Below are 23,028 nucleotides of genomic sequence, written 5' to 3'. Positions count from 1 at the left end.
TCCTTTGACTCAGTAATCCACGCTGAAAATTATTCAACAAAGCCAAAAACCATTTCCAAAGATGATGTTGACTATGATGACAGCTCTGAAGACAAAAGACCGGTAAAACTCAAGCGGCCATGGATGGGGTGTGGTTTCAAACGTGATGGCACAGTCATGGAGAGAATGAAAGGCCACCATGGGAACCAGCACCCTGAAGCCTTCACAGGAATCTAGGGAGGGTAAACGTGCCATGATAAAGGCGGGAGCTGAATTTGGAAAACTAGGTGGATTTCAACTGTGAGTTTTTAAACAATTCTTGGACATTATTTTTATCTTTTAATTTTTTTTTTTTTTTTTTGGCCACACCACACTGCTTGCGGGATCTTAGTTCCCTGACCAGGGCTTGAACCTGGGGCCCGGGCAGTGAAAGCGTGGAGTCCTAACCACTGAACTTCCAGGGAATTCCCATATCTTTTTTTTTTTTAATTTACTTGGTTTATTATATATTTTATTCTTTAAGGTTTTTGGCTGTGTTGGGTCTTCGTTGCTGTGTGCGGGCTTTCTCTAGTTGCCACGAGTGGGGGCTACTCTTCGTTGCGGTGCGCATGCTTCTCATTGCGGTGGCTTCTCTTGTTGCGGAGCACGGGCTCTAGGTGCGCAGGCTTCAGTAGTTGTGACTCGCAGGCTCTAGAGCTCAGGCTCAGTAGTTGTGCGCACGGGCTTAGCTGCTCCACGGCATGTGGGATCTTCCTGGACCAGGGCTCGAACCCATGTCCCCTGCATTGGCAGGCGGATTCTTAACCACTGTGCCACTAGGGAAGCCCCCCCCCACCATATCTTTTAAAATTCATAGCTGAGGATCTCAAATCTGAGAGTTGCAAGAGCCCATCTGTCTGCTTCTCTGAGTTCCAAGCTCTGAGAACTAGTTTTAAGGTCAAGATCGTACCTTCTTGATGGTGCTGAGGTTGGCATTTCGGGACACAGGGAAGTTCAGATAGACCCCCGTGGGCAGCAAGAAATCAACGGCCACGCTCTGATTCTCCTCCTTGGTCCAGAATTCCATGGGGCAGTCAACCCCGGGGGGCATCCTGCTCTTTTAATTCTCGGATACCAATCGTCCTGAAAAGGAAGCAAAGGCAAAGTGAGGCCCTAAGGTGTGCTGGGTGAGTCCTTTCATAGGATCCTTTGGAAAACAGGATTTCAGGACTTTTGTCAGCAGGGAGCTTGGGATGGAGTCCCAGCCGGGAGGTGGCTTGTGGCTCCTGCTGCCCAGGTCACTGTCTAGGCTGAGCTGCAGGCACTCCGTCTGCACCATTCATGGCGGTGCCCCCAGTTTAAACCACCAACAAACCCATGCCAAATCATTTTTTCTCAGGAACACACACACGTGGGAGACCTCACCATGGCCACCAGCCAGCAAAGATGGAAAATGGCAGGATCACTGGGCAGACAACCCCAGACTGGAGAGGGATCGAAGGCTGAAGTTCTTTGAAACTTTTTGACCAGAAACCAAATGGCTTGAAAATGGCTTTAGCCATCAAACAAGCTGTTGAAATATCTCAGCCATACCAAACCCACTGCCCGGTAAGTAACAAAATGTTACAGACACAATAAGAGGTCTTTGAGTCTCTCTCCCACTCAGGGTTACCACCACCTGGATTCTGGTTGTTTATAGTTTCCATGCATGTTTTTATCCTTTTATTATACTAAAATGTGTCCACAAACAACTCCTAATATTTTTCTATGCTTTAAAGCATTGTATGATTAGTGGGTCTTCTGCACTTGTTTTTGCCACTCAACGCTGCAATCTAGATTTATCCATGCTGATACACGTAGCTCTAGTTCATTCATTTTAACTCTTCGGAGATATTTCACTGTGTAAATAAACCACAATTTATTTACCCCCCTCTCTTGTTAAGGAACCTCAAGGTTTGTGTCTACTCATTTTGGTTATTACAAATGATGCTGCAACGTATATTCTTGCACACATCTCCTTGTGTACAAGTGAGAGTCTTGGTGAACACTGTCTAAGAGAAATATAATGTGAGCCACACGTGTCATGTCAAAGTTACCAGTAGCCACATTTTTAAAAAGTAAAAAGACACAGATAAAATTCAGTTAGTAATCTATTTTATTTAATTCAATAGATCCAAACTATGGTCATTTCAATGTTGTCAGTACAGAAAAATTACAAGATATTTTACATTTTTTTGGTGTTAAGTCTTTGAAATCTGGTGTGTATTTTACACTTACAGGACAATTCGGACGCTAGGTATTCATCAGAAGTATTTCATCTTATGTAGATTTCATACAATTAACATGTTAAAAAAGTAGGTTCACAGACTCAAGTTGTTCCAAATATACTTAAAAGTTTTCCAATAACCAAATCGAGTATGAATTCTTACATTTAAATGAATTAAAATTAAATTAAATGTTTAAAAATCCCATTCCTCAATCATACTGTCCACATTTCAAGTGCTCAAGAAATACATGTGGCTGGTGGCTGCAATACTGGGCAGTGCAGGTGGAGGGTATATGCCTAAGAGTGGCATTGTCAGATCATAAGTATAACCTACAACAGATATAACCACATCCTTAACTTTTTAATCTCCGCATCTTTGCCAGCACTTGGTACTGTCAAATTTACTCATTTCTACCAATCTGGTGGGCGCAAAATGCTCTCGTTTTAACTTGCATTTCTCTGATTATCCATAAAATGTTTACCTTCTGCAAATATCCAGCTTATAAACTTTGCCCATTTTTTTTCTGTGGGGCTGTCTTTTTCTTACTGCTTTGCAGGGTTTCTTACATTCTCTAGATTCAGTTCTTTTGTTGCTTGAGTGAGTTGGTGATATCTGATTTGAGTTATCTTTTCACTTTTTTTATGTGTCTTTTTAAGGAGCAGAAGTTTTGAATGTTGATGTAGGCAAATCTTTTTCCTTCATGTTTTATCATTTTTATTCTTTAGACAAATACTTCCTTACCCTAGGGTCACATCCTCCGAGATTTAAGTGACTTTTAAAAATAGTTGAAAGGAAGTGTTTAGTTTAAGAGAGATGTTCTTCTGGTGGCTCTGCCAGCTGGCTCCAGGCCTCACCCTTAGTTAGATGCAGAAGCTGCTCTGAGCAGCAGGGCAGCATGTTACCCTGTGCTACCATGTTACCACTGCTGGGATCCACTTCCTCTGATTATAAAACCACATCCTACTTTGGGTTCCTCTTTCTGAGAATGGCCAGGCCAAAGGCTTTTTTTTTTGACTCAAAATGTGGAGGACAGTCAGGAATTCTGGAAAATCCATTTACAATGCTTTGGCCAAGCTCAGGAAGGCATCTTTGGCCACTCAGTCCTGAGGCTAAGATGAGCACATGCAGCAGGAACTCCCCAGGACTCTAGCCAAAGGGGTGGATGGGGCTACCTCAGCGCTGTGGAAATGAAGCCTTCGACTACACTCATCCATCTGGGATGCAGGGAAACACTTTGATGTTAAAAACTCATTCCTAAAAGAGGAAGACTCAGGATAGTGTGGGCAAGACAGAATCAAATGCCAGAGAGGGGACAGGAGAAAGATGGGAACTCCTTCCCTCTTTGTGGGCCCAGGACCCAGGATGCAGCTGCTAACAAGCCCCAACTCTCCGTGAAGCCCAGACCTGTCACTCTCAGTATGTATGGGACACAGATGTCAGCTAATCCCGAGGCTTTAGAACTGCTCCAAGAATGCGGATTGGTACAACCACTTTGGAAAACTGTTTAGCAGTATCTACTAAAGGTGAACACATATGCCCTATGACCCAGCAATTAATTCCACTTCTAGGGATACACTCACCAGAAATGCCAGCACAGGTGCGCCAGAAGCAGCATAAAAGAGTATAGCATCGCTATTCATAATAGTCCCCAAACTTCCCAAGTGCTCATCAGCAGTAGAATGGAAAAATAAACTGTGGTTTCCTCTCCCGATGGAATGTTGTATTAGCAGTGAGAGTGGATGATCTATAAATTCAACAATATTAATGAATCTCACACATATAAAGCTGAGAGAAAGAGGTCAGGCACAAAAGAGTATGTGCTCAAGATCCCATTTATATGGAGAACAAGCACTGGCAGAAGAAGAGATAGGGGTTACCTCGGGTGGAAGGCAGTTTACCCTGGGGGAAAGCGGCACAGGGGTGCTGGTAACTTTCGGTTTCTTGATCTGGGAGCTGGGGACCTTCCACAAACTCATTCCACCCTCAGTCCAAGTGGCTCAGATGGGTTGACTTCTCTCCTGGCTCCCTGAGTGGCCTGAGACCCAGGCCCAGCCTATCAGAGCCCTGCATTTCCCCTGGCCACAGGGACTGGGTTGGAAGCAGGAACGGGATGTAGCCCCAGCCAATTGCCGTACTTCTCTGGCTACAGTGATTCTAGGATGGACATGTGACTATCTAGTCAATCCCATGGGTTTTGACATCTGGACTTCTTTGGGGACTTTCTCCTGGGAGAACAGAAAAGATAGAATATCTACCAAGAGCTGCTGGTGACCACCCGCTGCTCTGAGGGGTGGAACCTGAGAAAGGACCAACGTGGAGGAAAGCAGAGCTCAGTATGGAAAGTGAAGCAGGATCCTGAGGACAGCCTTTGACTCCCTGGATCCAGCCATGCCTGAAGCTACACTCTACCCCTAGAAATTTCAGTCCTATCAGCCAAAAAATCCGCCCCAGCCCCGCCTTTTTGTTGTTAACTTAGAGCAGTTTGAGTTGGATTTTCTGTCACTTGCAGCTGAAAGTATTTATCTCCATTAATAGAGCAGCACATTCCATTTTTGGAAGCTTCTAGTGTTAGAAATTTCTTCCCTTGGACACTGGCCCACCCCGAAGAGCCAGCCCCGTCCTTTGTGCTGCCACCTAGAGGCACATGGAGTTGTTATCTGATGGTTCTCCTGCAGGATGGTGGCCCCAACACCTGTTCTCCCTACAGAACAGATTTAGACTCTTTTGCCAAAGTTTGGCACTCCAAGAAAACAAGATGCTCCAGATGGGGCCCAGCAGGCCAACTGTAGAAGAATGTTCTAGTCACCAAACTCCCATTTGTTTGGCCTAAAAGTGTATCAGGCTCCCCTCCCCCGCCTCCCCTTCCCACCGAAAGTTCTTTGGTGGCCACATCACCAAGTTTGCTGGCTGCCAACCCTCCAGATATTTCTCACAGTAAGCCAGGATCTCCCAGTCTGTACAGGGACACTAACTTCCTGAATCTAAATGTAGGAACTCACAATTATTCTTGGTAGTTTCATCTCATGGAAATAATCAGCACTCATGTATTATTGGATTTGACATTGTGTATGTATCACTTAGCCTGAGATATTTTAGTTTATTCGACTAGTATTTATTAAGTGCCAGGAATCGTGCGAGGCGCTGTGAACACAGTGGTGAATGAGACAGAAGGTCCCTCCCCAGAAGGGAGTAGGGGAGACACAGTAGACGAGAGGGATGCTCCCGCGCTGTATCAATGCGGTGAAGGACAGTGTCTAGTGACCACGTGATGGAGGACAGCAGGAGGCGCTACTGCATATAGGGAGGCCGAGAAAGGCCCCTCTGAGGGGAGGACACTGGGGCAGAGGGCCAGGGTGAGCCATCACGTCCTGAGCCGACAGACGGCGGGCCCTTGCCGCTGGAGCGTAGGGGAGGGTGGGGGATGAGATGGGCTGAGGAGGTCAGCAGGGACCAGGCCCGCAGAGCCTTTACAGGGGACGCACCTGGCTTTCACTCTAGGAGCGATGCAGTGAGCGCACAGCCCTAGAGCGTTTTAGGAAAGGGAGCCACCAGATCCTATTTGCATCTGAAATGATGCTGGAGGGTTGCAAGCACGCAGGCGAGAATGTAGGGCAGCTCGTGCCACGGATGACTGTGGCTTGACCCAGGAGGAGGAGATGGAACTGGAGAGGGAGGGAATCAAGGTATATCTACGAGCTGGTGGCGGGGTGCGTGGTGCGGGGTGGGGGGGTCAGATGGGGGACAGTGAGGGAAGGAGCAAGGATGACAGGCCGGTTTGGGCTTGGGAGACTGCACGGCTGGTGGATATTTACTGAGATGGGAAAGTGGAAGGGAGAAACAGATTGGCAGGGAATTGAAACAGCAGGAGCTCCATTTCAGACATACTGGATCTGAGCTGCTTACTGAACATCCCAACGGAGAGAGCCAAGGGGCAACGTCCCAGTTTGGAGCTCAGGGGAGAGCTCTTAGGGGCCACAGAGATATCACTTGGGATCAGTAGACTGCACACAGATGTGGAGCCACGGGGCCAGGAAGGTAAGTAAGGGGCACGACCACCCTCAAGGCACTGAAGTGGGATGGACCAAAGAAGAACCATGAACAATCCTTCTCACTGTCATCCAGAATCTCGAGAGAGGCTTCCTCTGTCCGTCCACGTCTGAATCGTTAATAAAATAGTCAAGAAAACTGGGCAAGGAGCTTTCCTCCTTTCATCTTCCCACTTCCGGCCCGCACAATCCACAGAACAGCTGCGCGGCAGCAGAGTCATCCTGGCTGGGGTGTGTGTGTGTGTGTGTGTGTGTGTGTCTCTGTCACCAGCCCTCTGCGAGCTGTTCCTAGACATTCCCAGGTAGATGCACCTTCTCTGGCCTGAGGTTGAAGAACAGTTTCTCAGCTGTGAAGGTCTGAGGGGTCTGACCTCCTGAGTCCTGAGCGGCCGGCAGAGGAGTTTCTCTAAAGATTTTGATAAAAGGACATCTGCCGCCACCATCCTCCCCCACTGGCAGCAGGGAACGCCTCAGGGGGCCCCAAGTTATTTCTAAGGGAAAAGGGCAAGCAAGGGGTGTAGAATCCCAGATGTAGAATCCCACAAATGCTTCTTCGGGACTAGGAGTGACCTTGCAGCCCATATAGTCCCCCTGGGCTGGCAGACCAGCTGGCTGATGGCTTGTCCCAAGCTTGGGACTGCCGAAGGCTCCCTTTCATTCCTGTTGAAACTCCACCATTTGGGAGCTCTGAGCTGGCGTCTCCCGAGTCTGTTAGACTTCTGCCTCTTTCCAGTGGCCGTCACAAATGTGGTTGACACACTGACCGGGAGATGCTGCCCAGCCTTTGTCAATGTAAAGACAGGCTTTTTGGTGCCTGGGGAACCATCACATATCCTGGGGAACAGCTTCCCAAGGGAACACATGAGTCACTCTCAGCAGGGGACAGGCAGTGGGAAAAGAAGGGAAGTTGTGTCTTGCTTGTCTGAGCGATAAACATCCTCCTCCCTGAGGGGATGCCCTGGGCAAAACATGCCCTGTACCTTCAGATGGTGTTCTAAAGCAAGAGTCTAGAGGTCCCCCTGGACGGCTCCTATGAACCTGCATAGAGAGAGAGATGTTCACGTCCTCAACCTGAGGACAAAATGCCTGGATCTCAGAGCCCAAAGTTACAACCTAGTTAGCCCAAGGGAAGGAGCCTCAGTCACAGAAAGTTGTAGAAGGTAGTTACGCACACAGTCTAAGTATCTACCGTCCACCCAGGCTGGGAGGATGCGAGCCCAGCAGCCACGTGACAAGGGGCAGGGGGCCACAGGGGCCGGCCTTCCACATCACGCTGAACAGAGCAGAGTTCACACTGGGCCTCTTGACCTGGGTTTATTTTCAGGACTTCTCAGCCTCAAAAAGTCCTTCTAATCAAGTGTTGTTTCCAGTCAGTCTCCCACGGAGAATGAAATGGACACTTTTCCTGTTGCCCAACTTAGGTGGAAAGTGAGAGCAAGTGAGCGCTTCAGAAGCAGAGTGGAAGATGCTTTACCTGGAGGGGCCACCACCTGGTGAATCTCCTGGATGTTTACCCCGAAGGAGCTTTCCAGAAACCACCACTCTGCTCTGGCTGCCAGGAGATCCTTCAACCACCACATCCTCCTGGAGACCCTCAGGAAAAAGAATGAGGGGCCCTTCCTTGACCCAGATGGCTGAAGGTCCCAAGTCCTATTCATTCATTCACTCGCTCATTCATTCATTCAGCAAATATTTATTTGATCGCCTTCTATGTGTCCATCAGGGAATGGGACAGGCACCATCCCCGCTCTTACAGAGTTTTTAGTCTAACGGGAAAAGACAAAAAAAATAAAATAAGAAACAACTGAATAAACAAGATGATTTCAGAGAGTATAGGATTAGAATGTGATAAAACAGGTTTGCAGGGAGCACCTCCTTTGGAGGGCAGGTCAGGTAAGGGTCCTCAGGTGAGATATGGCAGATGAGGCCCAAATGACGAGAAGGATCCAGGAAAGATCTATGAAATAGGGTTCCAGGCAGCTGGAACGGGAAGTGCAAAGGCCCTGAGGCAGAAGACCAGGTAATGGGAGTCACAGCAGAAGGGGAGACTGGGGAGAGACAATGTGGCTGATCCTGCAGGGCCTTGGAGCCTCGGTGAGGAGCCAGGCTTTGTCACCACTGCAGTGGGAAGTCACTGGGGGGTTTTAAGCAGGGGACGGAGATGGCCTGATTTTACACTTTACGAAGAAGACCGCTTTGGCTGCTGTGAGGAAAATGGAAGGAAGGGAGGCAAGAATGGAGCGGGGAAAGCGATGAGGCCAGGGCCCCAGGTCAGAGCTGGCAGAGCAGATGAATGAGGGAAGGGGTTGGGCCCTACAGGCCACGAAACACCCCAATCCTCTGCTCTTAAGGAGCTGAGGAACGGGCATCCCAGCAGCCCAGCCTTGAAGCCTGCAGCCTTCACCTTCTTGAAGAGAATGAAGCCATAGGCCAGAGGGAACTGCATGGCCCAGGGCCCTCAACAGGTACAGTTTTAGGATAGATGTGCTATTCTTCCAAGATACAAATGCTTTCTTTTTCTTTCTTTTTTTTGTTTGTTTTTTTTTTTAGTCCAGGCAAGTAGGACATCCTGAAGACCATCCCAGGAAGAGGAGGGATGGGCTTGTTTGGAGGGCTGTCTGACACCCCAGCTCCTGCCACCTGGAGAAAAAGAGGTCAGAGGGGTGAAGGATGGGATTGGACAAAATAACAAAGTCATGTGACACCGTGCAGAAGAAGGCATCCCAATATCTGCTTGGAAGGTAAGCTGAGGACATGAACTACCTTATTCCCTGGTTTCCTAGTCTACCCACTTCTGCCTCCCTCATTTCTTCTTTTTTTTTCCTTCTTCTTTTTTTTTTTCACTCTCTCCCATTTTAAATGTGTCTCCTTTGAGTCCATATTATTCAATAGGACAGTAACTTCTAATTTGAATATTTTAAAAAGGAAAAAAATCCTCAGTGGGGGAAAACCAAGACAGACATCAGAGAAGGAGACGTGTAGGTCTTTGGAAATTCTGTTCTATATGGGAAAAAAAGAGAGAGAGAGAGACTGACTCCTGCTACTGCCATCAGAAAAAAAAAATGAGCCAACTACCCTACAAAAGTTCTATCCCAATGATCTCCTATGATGCTCAGTTCATGGTGCACCCAGGGGGGCCTTGGGCCTGCAACCATGCAGGGTCCCTCAATACTACACAGCAAAGTCAAGAGAAAGATCCATGGTCTCATATCTGGTAATTTGGGGAATCTGGAAACTGTCTTAAGGAAGCAATTCAAAAGTGAAAAAGAAAAAGCTATATGCACAAAGATATTGATTGTAGTATTGTCTGTGAAACCCATAAATCAAAAATAATAAAGAAATGTCTAAGGAAATGATAACACAAACAACAAGAGTGAATGTAGTCATTAGAATGACACGGCACTGCAAATACCCCCCACCTTAAATGAAACCAATAATGCACATATATTTATCATGGCAACATGTGTTTGTGGACAAAACATCTCAGAAAGCATAGAGAAAATGAAAACAGCTATATTATGGGTGGATGTGGCCATCATACTCATGACTTTTAAATTTTAATATTTGTGAAAGTTATGCAAGCACATAATTTTAAAAATTAATTAAAACTAAAATGCTTGCAGCAAAAAATGAGCAGTCCCTTGACCTCCATATCCAAACAAACCACCCCCAATTTCAGTTGTATCTTTTGGTATTTATCTCTGCATTTCTAAATAACAGGTTTACACTGATATTTCTTTTTTTTTTTTTTTTTTTTTTGCGGTATGCAGGCCTCTCACTGTTGTGGCCTCTCCCGTTGCAGAGCACAGGCTCCGGCCGCGCAGGCTCAGCGGCCATGGCTCACGGGCCCAGCCGCTCCGCGGCATGTGGGATCTTCCCAGACGGGGCATGAACCCGTATCCCCTGCATCGGCAGGCGGACTCTCAACCACTGCGCCACCAGGGAAGCCCAACACTGATATTTCTTGATCTTCAACTTTTAACTTCTTACCTGAGAAGATGAGTTTGTGCTTTCCTTCACATACACACATGCATGGATCCTCTCGCCCATTTCCTGGATATAGTTATGTGATCACTTTCTGTGAATCAAACTTTAGTTCTTCCATTATTATAACTATGTAAATATTGTTCAAAGCTAAGCCACATACTATACTATGGTTTCCTTTCTCGTTCAACTTTTTGCTACTCCTACAGTTGCCTTGTTTTTAATTTTCTTTGTTTTCTGTGTGTGAATATGTAATTCTTCCTCAAACTCTCTAACAGCACTACAAAATCCTTATAATATGGCAAATATGTCAGATAATCCATCAGCTCCATTTTTTTCTTAGAGATTCCTCCTGGGGCCCTCAGCCATCTTGCTCCAAATTGGGCTGGTTGCTCTCTAGACCAGCTGCACAACTGTGATATTGGAACTTCTCTTCACTATCATTATTGGAATTCCCTTCTCTCCACCAGTCAGGGTTCTTGGTTGCAAGTAAAGAAGCTGACTCTCACTGATTGAGCAGGGAAGGAGCTGACAGGTTGTCTGACATATTTGGTGCATTGTGAGGGGTTTAATAGTTCTGTTGGAGAGTTTGAGGAAGAATTCGTGATTAGTACATTGAAAACAAAGCAAATAAAAATATGAGGCAACTATCAACTCCAGGAAAAACAAAAAGTTGAACAAGAAAGGAAATATAACTGTAGTATACTATGTGGACTCCATGATACAGAATCATGTCTGATGGCAAAATTGCTGGTATTGCCACTGAGTACTGGGTGCTACTTTGTACCCCTGCCACTTCTGTGCCAAGAACTCAACCTTGAAGCCCATCCCCGCTATCACCACCATAACCATGGAAACAACACACGTTTCATCCCTCTCTTCTCTGTCAAAATATAACATAGGTACATTTCATCAGTGGAGCCCATATCACAGGTGCTGGCTGCAGGGGAGGCTTGGAAGAGAGTACTTTTCAGTTCCCATGGTGGGGTAGGTGTTTTTTTCCCTCCCCATTCCCAAGGCTCAAAGTAAGACAACAGCTGAAATACAGAAAGTCATTTGGTGGCTGAACCAAATGAGAAACAAGAGACAACTGCATATTGTGCCACTTGTTCCTCTTTCTTGGTTTACTGGCTCATTTTAGTAGAGCACATCCTCTAGTAGCTTCCTTGAAAAAGGATACAAAGGGTGTGTGTGTGTGTGTGAAGTTTTTGAAAAATTACATGTCTGAAAAATGTCTTCATCCTATTATTTTGCTTGAATGATGATTACAGAATTCTGGGTTGGGAATTAATTTCCCTCAGAAATTTGAAAGAGTTGCTCCACTGTCTTGTAGCTTCTGGTGTCAATTTTGTAAAGTCCAATGCCATTCTGTGCTCTGATCTTCTATATGTGTCCCCTTTTCCCTGCGCTGGCTTTTAGTAACTTCTCTCTGTCTCTGGACTTTTGGAAGTTCATGTTGATGTCCCACAGAACATCTTTTACTTTGATGTAGTGTATCTTTTTAAAATATATTTATTTATTTATTTTTATTTTTGGCTGCATTGGGTCTTCATTGAGGCACGCAGAATCTTTTTGTTGCGGTGCGTGGGCTCCTCGTTGTGGTGCATGGGCTTCTCTCTAGTTGTAGCGTGTGGGTTTTCTCTCTCTAGTTGTGGCGCGTGGGCTCCAGAACGTGTGGGCTCTGTAGTTGCAGCATGCGGGCACTCTAGTTGAAGCGCACGGGCTCAGTAGTTGTGGTGCGTGTGCTTAGTTGCCCCGCGGCATGTGGGATCTTAGTTCCCTGACCAGGGATTGAACCCGCGTCCCCTGTATTGGAAGGCAGATTCTTTACCACTCGACCAGCGGGGAAGTCCCTGATGTACTGTATCTTATTATTCGTTGGGCTGAGTGCTACAAAGAGATGCTTTTTTTTTTTTTTTTTTTTTTGCGGTATGCAGGCCTCTCACTGTTGTGGCCTCTCCCGTTGTGGAGCACAGGCTCAACGGCCATGGCTCACGGGCCCCGCCGCTCTGCGGCATGTGGGATCTTCCCGGACCGGGGCACAAACCCGCATCCCCTGCATCGGCAGGCGGACTCTCAACCGCTGCGCCACCAGGGAAGCCCTACACAGAGATTCTTAATGCAAACTCTTGAGTTCTAGATTTTTTTTTTCTTGGAGTTTAATAACTTTTCCTTCTCCATTTCTCTCCCTTGAGCTCCTATAAGGTGGATACTGGGCCTCCCAAACTGCTCTAATTTTCTTATCTTCTCTTTCTTATTTTCCGTCCCTCAAGTCTTTCTGTCTTACTTTCTAGAAATTCATTGTTCAATCTTCTAACTCTATTCTATTGAAATTTCTACTTCTACTATCCTAGTTTTGATATCCAAGAGCTTATTATTGTTTTATAAATATGCCTTTTTAAAAAAAAAAAAAACCATGTTTATGACTTCTGGGTCTCTGTCTTTCATGTTAGAGGACTCATTCGGCATGTGACGATCCAGGCTGCCCATTCAAATTTAAGAGAGAGGCACTGAAAGGTGCTTGTGCAGGGCCGGTTGCTTGGTAGGTGTCACTGAGAAGTAGCGTTTTTTCATATGAGGTTGGGTTCCTTAGAGAGAAGTTCAAGGCCCCTGCCTAGAGGATGGGTAGAAGCCAGGCTGCCATGTTCCGGGAACCAGCTAGGAGAGGGTCTGTCTATTCAGCATGCAAACTTGCACTGAATCTTCCAGTTCTCAATATAGAGCCTCCCCTGCCTTCTGCTGCTCTGGTTCAATACTGCCTGCAGGAAACTAGCCATCTTCTGCTGGTGGAGGAGGGAGCTGCCTGGCTACGTTGGGCTGAGAGAGGGGTCTATGGCTCTAACACACACTTTAAACCAATATTCCTGCTTCCAGCCCCGCTCCCCGCCCCCATCGTTGGGAACACTCTGTGGCCCCTATTCTCTAGCCTTTGGTGGGTCGTGTGTACAAGCCAGCTTGCTTCCCTCACAGCCAGGACATTCAACATTCTAAGCTTTGCTTTTCTTTCACCCACCTGCTTCCCATCTTTCAAAAGTTTTGCTCATATCCCTCCCCCTCTATCATCATTTTCTGTTTTCTTAAGGATTTATACCTTTTTCTTCCTCTACTCTCATTTTAGTGGACTTTTGAAACAGCGCAGAGATAAACATATGCATTCAGTTATGTTTTTGTGGAAGTTCATGATAATATTTACCAAGAAATAAAAATCAAGTTTCCAAAGATACACACACAGAAGACTCTCCAGGGAGGATACTCCAACAAGGAAACAATGGTTCTTTCGGGAGGGGGGTAGGATTATAGAAGAGTGATGCTTGTAATTTTTTTGTATTCTGTAAACTTTCGACAGTAAATAGGTATCCTTTACAAATCAAAAAGTAGGAGGGTTAAAAATCATTATTTAAAGGCATCTTCTGAAACACAAATCAAGATAGTGTAAACAGGTGTGTAGCAGAAAAAGAAACTAATTCCTCTACACAGGTCTACATAATCCATGGTTTTCACCTATGTGCCAGGGAGTCCTGGGGCTCCACAGAAGCACCCCAAGGCCTTCAGAGGGTGGCAGGAGTAGGACAGGTGCGCAGTGGGGGGAGTTCTGGGCCAGTCTCTACTTGTACCACAGTGGCACTCTTTTAATCTGCTTTATAGGTTAAAATTCTGCTTAATATTTTGATCTTTTTAAAGAGGTCCACACTAACAAAGAAGTGTGGAAAGTACCGAGGAAGACCTAGAAAAAATGAGGTGGGGTGGGGAAAAGCCTCCAAGGATGACATCATGTAACCTCGTGCCCTACCTGAACCATCAGAAATGACAGTAGCTGCTCGAGCAACCGTATAAGGAAGATGGTGCTGTGCACCCACAGAATACATATGTACCCACACAGCTTGCAAATGGGACAAATCTGCACACTTGCTAATCATACCCAGCTACCCCCAGATACCAAAGGCAGGTGTTCAGCCAAGGCTCGGTCAGTGTCAGTCTCTGACCTCAATTTCTTCATTTGCACAATGAAGGGACTACATTCAGCTTCCAAGCTAATGTCCCAGAAGTTCCAAGGAGCATCCTCTTACTGACACAGTGACTGCCAGCTCTCTAGAGAAACAGAATGTCCCCAACTAAGGACTCCTTGAGAAGCAATATCAAGTTATGAAAATCCAATCCACTTCCTTCGGAAGAAGGTTTTAATTTTTCTCTCATCAAATAGGTCAGCCCAGCTCTATCATGAACGCAGCAAGTCAAATACCAAATGCTGCAGTTTAATAATGGGCTCCAGGGCTCCTGGGAGCACAGCCATCCCTTCCTTCCCAGGTAGCAGCATCCCTCTCTTGGGAAGCTGGCTGGGGTCTAGTTCACATCCCCCTTCATAGGCTCTGAGCACCAATTTGGGTCACTCTCTTCCTTTTAGCATTCTAGTCCTTAAGCGAAGTTCTCCTTTGGCTAGTCAGGGAGGGTGGATTCCATTCAAATTCTTAACCTATCTACAAAATAACATCTCTTCTTCCCCCCCCACACTTGTTTCCTTTGCCCAACCTACCTCTCTGGAATGTTCCAAGAAAGACCAGCAGCAAAGGTCCCTCTGCCTGGCAGATTAAAGATGCTTTGGGATCAATGAGCGTCATTCCGCCCTTGCCTGACTCTGAGCTCCTTATCTGTCTGAAAAAAAAGAAAAGAAAGAGAAAGAGAAAGAAAGAAATCTTTAAGAAGAGAAAGTCTCAGAAAACTTCTGTGCATTCTCTTAGAGGACTTTAGCTCAAAAGCAACTGTTTCACCAAGGTTTCCTTTTTGCAAACCAGTCACATTGTGCTTGATGGGCCTTTTTCACCATCTGTGTCAATGCCACCCCCAGCTCCCTTTGGTGGTACTGAAGCAAACCACAGGAACATTTCCAGTGCCTGAAGCAGGAATTCATATACGTACAGATGACTCAGATCATTTTTAGAGTTGTTTGTTGTTTTGTTTGGTTTTTAAAAGCAAAGTAAGTGATCTGAGTCAAGCCTGGGTTCAAGTTCCATTCAGTGGCTGCAAAATCAGGTCTGTGAACTTGAGGTCCCCATTCAAGACCCAAATTGCATCATAAAGGAAGATTCATCCCTGCTTGCTGGAGATGAAAAGGAAGGGTGTGTGGGGAGGGGTCGGCCCACTCACTGCATCTGTGGTGCTTCTTTCGCTACTGTGGGCGGCTCCTGGAAATAGTCTGACCCCAGAGACAGAAAGACACCTGAGTTCTGGAAGCCCAGGCGGCTGGGTTCCAGCAGCAGGACCTGCCCCCCGCCCCTTTCCCCCAGCTACCTGCACAGCAGGATTCTCCTGCCTGGAACCCACTGGGCTCCTGAAGAGCAGGAAACCTAAACCACCGGTTTCTCCATGAGACAAAAAGCCCAGTCCTAGGAAGCCGTTGGAAAAGGTGTCATTCCAAGAAGACATTTCCCAAGGTCCAAGCTGGAATTCTCCCGGCTGCCAGCCTAATCCCTGGAAGGATACCCCATGGACCCTGCTGCAGGAGCCCAGGAACATGGGCTTGGATGGTCTCTCCATTTAGCATCCAGGTGAGGATGGCAAGGCACTTCCCAAAGCACTGTCACCAGAGAAAAGGGAGGTCAGCGACAAGAGCTAAGAAAGAAAGAACTTCCATTCTGACCAAGGGAGTTAATTAACAAGAGAACAAAAAACAACAGCTCAGTCACAGGGAAATGAGACAGGATCGTAGAGAAAGCACTTTCGAAACGAGGAAAGAGGAAGCAAAAAGAATGATGGAGCCGAGAGAATGAAAGATAAGAGAAAAATTAGTCCTTAGGAATTCAGGTCAGGAAATAGGGAGCCGGGACAGAATTCACAAGAGGGGGCCAGGGAGGACGTCTTTTGCTCTGGCCCTCACGCTGGCCGGGACCTCAAGAGCTGGGTCTACCGCCCTCTAGCCCTCTGGGTTCAAGGGCAAAGCTTTGGGAGGCAACGCTAGGAATGGCCAGAGCGCAGGATGCTCGGTCCCGAATCGGGGGCAGGGGGAGGGGAGGGCTCGCGCGGCAACTGCTCGGTCCCTGACAAGTAAACAGCTTGCCCCCGAACAGGCGTGCGTCCTCGTCCGGAGCCCGGCTGAGGGCCCTGCTCATTCCCATCTAGGGCGGTAGCGGGACACCCCGGATTCCCGGCCCCCGGGAGGCATAAAAGGGATGCAATGAGATCAGAAAAGGAGAGTATGAACCAGCCCACACCAGAGAATCACAGCGCGAGAGCGGCCCGCTGCCTCTGCCTCCCCAGCGGGGTCCGGTCCGCCCTGGGAACGCGCCTCCTCCTCCAGACCCCACGCGCCCCCGGGCCCCGGATCTCCCCAGGCGGACAAAGCCTGGCGCTGGGCGGGGCGTGGCGGGGCGTGAGCGGTGTGGGGGGGCACTGGGACCCCGCAGACGCCCGCACAGGTGGGCTCCGTACCGGGTGTCGGTGCCGGGGGCGGGGCCCGGTCTCCCTGGAGACGGTTGCCCAAGGGACGCGGCGGGCGGGTCCCGGAGCGACGGGAGGGCGCGAGCCTCTGGGCGGCGGCGCGGAGCCCGCGGGGGCCTGAGGGCAGGCCCGCGGTGCGGAGCGGGTGAGCGGGGCATCCGCGGAGGGGCGCGGTCCTGGGCGGGGCCCAGACAACGGGCGGACGCGGGCAGGGCCAGGGGGCGGGGCGTCCCCGGGGCTGGGGCGGGGCCAGCGGCGGCGCGGGCACCGTCGGCAAATTCTCACAGCCCCAGCCAGGCGAAGCTCTGGAGAGCAGGCGTCCGCTGCGCGCCTCGTGGACGCCGCTGCAAATTCTCCTGGACCCCCGCTGCTCCCTGCTGGCGGGTGGGGTTGCGCCTGGAGTCGGGAACCTCAGTCGCCCGTGGACCCCGGACGGCTTGCGCACGCTGGCCCTGGCCCCCCTTTTGCCTTGTAACCAGAGGATAGAAAATGCCACCTGCCAAGTGAGCCAGGGCCGGTCGTCCGCCAAACTGCTTTCCCCTCCCGGGTTCCCAGGGAATCACCAGAAAGGGCGGGGCCAGGGACCAGTGTCACTTGTGGGGAGCCGGAGTCACCCGAGAAACTGGCCAACCCTGGCTCTGTGCTCAAATCCAGTGTGCGGGCTGTTCCCCAGCCGCTGGGCCTCCCTCTCCGTCGGAGTTCCCCTCACATGTCGGATTTAGAAAATAAATGGGTTAACCCGGGACTTTCACGACACACCTATTCATTACAACGAACTATGCGTGCCGGCATAGCGTGCGTGCAATAGCGCGGTCATCCCCCTGCACTTTGCTCCAGTTTTTATCCTTATCCAGGCATCACACTGTAAAGTGGGTACTGTTCTCCCTTGGGTTGTAAATGAAGCCGAAGCTCAGAGGGCAGGGAACTCTCACACACACAGACACACACACGTCCGCACCCAATCCCACAGCCTCTTAGCAGCAGAGCTAGCGTTGGAAGCATTTTGGACCGGTACCGGGCCCACACCCTTCTTGCCCTGCAAAGTCCCAGGTCCCCTCGAATGTTCTTTCGGGTCCACAGCTGGACTTCAACCCATGTCACAGTGGAGCGCAAGAGGAGGAGGGGGAGTGCGAGGTTCAGAGCGACCCCAGGGTGTCCCACCCGGGCGGGGCAGACGTGGGGCAGAACAAAGTGGCCTGAGGCACAGCCCGCGGTGGTCCCAATTGCTCCGCCGTCTCCGCCTCCGCCTCCAGCCAGTGTTCCAGGTGAGGCGCCCAAGGCAGGGCCCGCCCATCCGAGCCCAAAGAGCCTCCCTCCGCCCCAGCGTCGCCTAGAGCCTGCGAAGAGGGCAGGAGAAAAACTCGGCCAGGAGCTCCCGGGAATGTTGAAGAAGCCTGGGATGCGCAGACCAGGCGGCCCGGCCGTGGGAGGTCCCGGGACCCTCTGTGAGCTCTGCGTCGCCAACCCCAGCACCCCTGTCAGGGCCGGGGTTCCGGGCGCCCCGGCCACCTCGAGGAGAAGAGAGAGGGGGTTCAGGATGGGAGGATCCCCCTCCGTATCCCGTCCCCGGATGTCACACACAGACACACTCACAAAAACATACACTAGCATGCACGTTCACACACACGCACTCGGGCAGTTACGTAAATCAACACACACAATGACGCACGAAGTCACACACTCCCGCACAAGTACTCAGACACAGAGACCGAAGACACACACACACAATTACTCTATGTAAACACACAATGACACAGACGCACTCGTGCGCATTCACACTCAATCTCACTCTCTACCCGCACAGCGCAGCGGGCTGTGCACTTTGCCGACCATCTCTGGAGAAGGCGGAGCCTGGCCACTGGGTGGGAACCGCTCCGCACCCAACCTAGGGCTCCAACGGCTGTCTTCCTCCACCTCCACCTTCACTCCCGGGGACGCTGGCGGCTCGAACCCCGACTCAGCCCGGGTAGGGAGGGGTACCTCGTGGGGGTGGGGGGAGGCAGGACCGCCCTTGACCCACAGGAAGGGGGTTTCCCAGGATGAAAAATAAGCCTCAGGGTCACAGCTGTACCTTGGATGGGCAGACAGAGGCTGGGAGGGGTTCTCTGACTGCCATCCTGACTGGGGAGGGGTTGTATCCCTAACAACCCCCAACCAGGAAGGGATAACGACCCCACAGGGCCGGGCCACCAAAGAGATTTTCCAAGGGGCAGACAGGCTTTGGCTGTTCCCATCTCCATAGGCGGCCCCAGGCCCCCTATCCTGAAGACTTCCTTTCTCTCCAGCCTGGGTCTGGTTGAAAGTCAAGCTCAAAGACAAGGTCCCCATTAGCACTGTTCAAATTGGGGTATTATTTTCCTCTGGAGCCAAGAGAAAAACCCAAGATTCTTTGAAATGGCAAAAGCCACAGAAGTCATCCTGCGTGTATTCACAGATGTACTGGAACTGCACTGACAAATTCCCAAAAGATACATAATGTAATCAGTTGTTTGGGAGAGAATTAAGTGAACTAATACAGACACATGGAAAGTCTCTATAACAGTGCCCGGTGTGTACACTAACCACTCAGAAGTGTTGGCTCTCACAGATGGGAAACAGACACAAAGAGATGCAGCAACCTGGCAGAGAGGGAAGAAAAATCAAAGTCTCCTGATCTCCTCGCTCCAAGCTAAGGGATCTTAAGTCCTTTTTGAAATACTAGTGAGGGTATAAAGAAATTAGTTTAGTGGATAAATAAATTCGTTTCACCATTGTTAGAAAGAATAGGGAAATTCGATTCCCAGTCCTCTACTAGCGACTGCCAGAAGGAGTGGATCCTCTTTATAAGCTCCCGAGCTTGAGGCAAGAAATCCGAAGAGCCTCTGCTCGCACCCATGAGAACGCTTGGTACATTCAACAGACCTGTAAGAGGGGAGTTGAGGGGCTTCCCTGGTGGCGCAGTGGTTGAGAGTCCGCCTGCCGATGCAGGGGACGCGGGTTCGTGCCCCGGCCCGGGAGGATCCCACATGCCACGAAGCGGCTGGGCCCGTGAGCCATGGCCGCTGAGCCTGCGCGTCCGGAGCCTGTGCTCCTCAACGGGAGAGGCCACAACAGTGAGAGGCCCGTGTACCGCAAAAAAAAAAAAAAAATAGGGGAGTTGATCTGCTCCATGAGGCACTCCTTCTTCTCCCCATCCTGATACTTCCACGTGAGCTTGCTGTGATGAAATGTCAGCTTCTCTCTGCTGCCCACCGATATCCCAGGCTCCATTCCTGGAACTCTGCTTGGCTCTTCCTGTTCAAACCTGGCACTCAGCATTGCAGGGGGTCAGAATGTGTCAACCCTAAATACGCCACTTTGGCATATTGATTATTTTGAATTAAAAGGAGTTGATAAACAGCCAGTGCACAAAGGACACTCTGAACCTTCTTTATCCCCTAAAAGCAGGAAGTAAATCTCCCATGTGAAAGGGATCTTCCCTGTTCCAGGAGGTAGAAGGCATCCCTAACCACCAGAGACAGGGAGTTTAGGGCCAAGGAGGCTGTGCAAACAAACCTGGTTAACTTTCTTTTATTTTTTTTTTAGATTAATTAATTTATTTATTTATTTTTGGCTGCGTTGGGTCTTCGTTGCTGCTCTCAGGGCTTTCTCTAGTTGCAGCGAGCAGGGGCTACTCTTCCTTGCGGTGCGCGGGCTTCTCATTGCGGTGGCTTCTCTTGTGGAGCACGGGCTCTAGGCACGTAGGCTTCAATAGTTGTGGCTCACGGGCTCTAGAGCACAGGTTCAGTAGTTGTGGCTCACAGGCTCAGTTGCGCCGCGGCACGTGGGATCTTCCCAGACCAGGGCTCGAACCGGTGTCCCCTGCATTGGCAGGCAGACTCTCAACCACTGCACCACCAGGGAAGTCCCAAACCTTGTTAACTTCTTCACCATCTACTACCCCTAGCCCAAACCCCTTGTCTTGTCAATTCTTCACAAATTAATTGTTTGTCTAAAAGATACAAAAGCTTTCTGCTCTGGTGACTTCTTTTGAGTCTCATATCTTTGGGGGGCTTCCATACATATGTATGTGTTTAAATTTGTTATTCTCCTGTTAATCTGTCTTTTTATTACAGGGCAGGTGTGGGGAGGCCTCAGCCAAGAACTTAGAAGGGTAGAGGGAAAACCATTTTTCTTTCTCTATAGCATTTTTAGGTGTGGTCAGATAAGAAAGCTGAGTAGGGACAAGACTAAAAAGGCTACAGTTGAAAAAAAAAAAAAAGATGAAACTAACAACAACCAAAAAACAAAAAAACAGTTAAATGTTTGTTTTAAGTTCTATTGGGAAAAACAGGAAGACTCTGAAAAATAATCCTCCTCAAAGGCGGAAGATAGTTACCACAGTTATTCACATAATTCCCCTGTCCTTTTGTTCCCTTGATCTTTTTACTCTCAAGGCCCAAGGGTGAGGGAACCTAATTACAGGAGTGTCTGGCTCCTGCGTGCCTGTCATCTTTACATATTTTCATTATCTTTGAGACTCTCACCCCCAGGTAACTCAAAAAGTGGCTCATCTGTAGTTAAAAAGCAAAGTTAATTAGAATCTGGAGCTTCCTTCTTTCTTTTGCTAATTCCCCAAGCTTAGACCAAAAAAGTCTGTCTGAACTGAGGCTTCCAGAGTTTGTGATCTGGGGGTGGGGGAGGGGAGGCACAGATTTAAAAAGTGATGCTCATGTCTGCAATGCAACATGTCAACCCAAAACCGTGCGTGGTTGCAGGGAATCTCCCCAAGAAAGGTAGGAGCACCAGCCCTGGAGTTAGATCTGCCTTTGGATGACTGTCCTAATCTCTCCAGAGCCATATCCTCCCCTGTAAAAGAGGAGCCACCAGACTTGGCCAGTAGAGGTAAGGAGCAATGGGACAGCACAGGTAGGGGGCTTCCAGCCCGGCCTCGCGGTGGGGCACCTGGTTATATCCTGCATTCCACCACGGTTTCCTGTGAGTCTTAGGTTTCCAATTCTAGCATGTGATCCTTGTGGGAGGACATGAGGTCTTAGACTTTTTTATACATTTTAGAGAAGAAAAGCTATTCCTCTGTTTCTGGAAAAGGTCAATTGTTAATTTTTATTCTGAGAAAATTAGAGTAAGGGGATAAAAAGGGTGCCTGGAACATCAGGGGACTGTGTGAATCACACATCAAAGCTCACGAAAGATACCCCGGGGGACTCAGGAAACTGACCTTCTAGAATCTCCTTGTGAAAACCTCTAGATGTGTTTGAGAAGCCGTTGAGGGTAAGGAAATTCAACTAAGGGCTAGGAAATTTTTAAAAGTTGGGTCCAAACTTGAAGAAGGTAAAAAGAATGAATCTGGAAATATTAGACTAAACATATTTACTGAGCTGCAGCTTAAAGATCATTTAGTTAAGACGGGGGGCAGGGGGCTTACGTAAGTCACACAATCAGATCCACAGCAGTCAGTACCTGGGAGATACCAAAGTGGACAGCACCTAGTGGCAGGGCAGGAATAAAGACGCAGACGTAGAGAATGGACTTGAGGACACGGGGCGGGGCGGGAGGGGAAGCTGGGATGAAGTGAGAGAGTGGCACTGACATATATACACTACCAAATGTAAAATGGATGGCTAGTGGGAAGCTGCTGCATTGCACAGGGAGATCAGCTCAGTGCTTTGTGACCACCTAGAGGGGTGGGATAGGGAGGGTGGGAGGGAGGCTCAAGACGGAGGATATGGGGATATATGAATACATATAGCTGTACACTTTTTTTTTTTTTTTTTTTTTTCTTTTTGCGGTATGCGGGCCTCTCACTGTTGTGGCCTCTCCCGTTGCGGAGCACAGGCTCCGGACGCGCCGGCCCAGCGGCCGTGGCTCACGGGCCCAGCCGCTCCGCGGCATATGGGATCCTCCCAGACCGGGGCACGAACCCGTATCCCCTGCATCGGCAGGCGGACTCTCAACCACTGCGCCACCAGGGAGGCCCTAGCTGTACACTTTGTTGTACAGCAGAAACTAACACAACATTGTAAAGCATTTATACTCCAATAAAGATGTGAAAACAAAAAAGTGGGCAGCAGCAGAGGGAACAGCAGCTAACATGTTCTGGCCCATACGACATGGCAGTCATCATGCTAAATGTTTTTACATTTATCATGAAGGCTTTAAAACAAGGTGGCCAGGCTTCCCTGGTGGCGCAGTGGTTGAGAGTCCGCCTGCCGATGCAGGGGACACGGGTTCGTGCCCCGGTCTGGGAAGATCCCACATGCCGCGGAGCGGCTGGGCCCGTGAGCCATGGCCGCTGAGCCTGTGCGTCCAGAGCCTGTGCTGCCACAACAGTGAGAGGCCTGCGTAACGCAAAAAAAATAAAT

The 23,028-nt window shown here is 49.0% G+C and overlaps 1 protein-coding gene across 7 annotated transcripts in view; it reads right to left on the bottom strand.

The window, feature by feature from the left end:
• Positions 1-23,028, bottom strand: part of PIK3CD (phosphatidylinositol-4,5-bisphosphate 3-kinase catalytic subunit delta) — a 50,579-nt gene that overhangs the window by 13,015 nt on the left and 14,536 nt on the right. For 3 of the 7 annotated variants that reach the window (XM_082613008.1, XM_082613013.1, XM_082613014.1), the window contains exons 2-3: positions 14,787-14,905; positions 929-1,101 (exon numbers count right to left, since the gene is read on the bottom strand). In XM_082613008.1, the coding sequence (XP_082469134.1) occupies positions 929-1,069 (141 nt within the window). In that variant the 5' untranslated portion in view covers positions 1,070-1,101; positions 14,787-14,905. Of the gene's footprint in view, positions 1-928; positions 1,102-14,786; positions 14,906-16,678; positions 16,837-23,028 lie in introns of those variants that run through there. The other 4 variants (XM_082613009.1, XM_082613011.1, XM_082613010.1 and 1 more) reach the window with 4 other exon arrangements.

Source organism: Mesoplodon mirus (genome assembly GCF_964341445.2).
Source record: "Mesoplodon mirus genome assembly, chromosome: 3".
Taxonomy (NCBI): domain Eukaryota; kingdom Metazoa; phylum Chordata; class Mammalia; order Artiodactyla; family Ziphiidae; genus Mesoplodon; species Mesoplodon mirus.
This window is presented reverse-complemented; position numbering and strand designations above follow the sequence as displayed.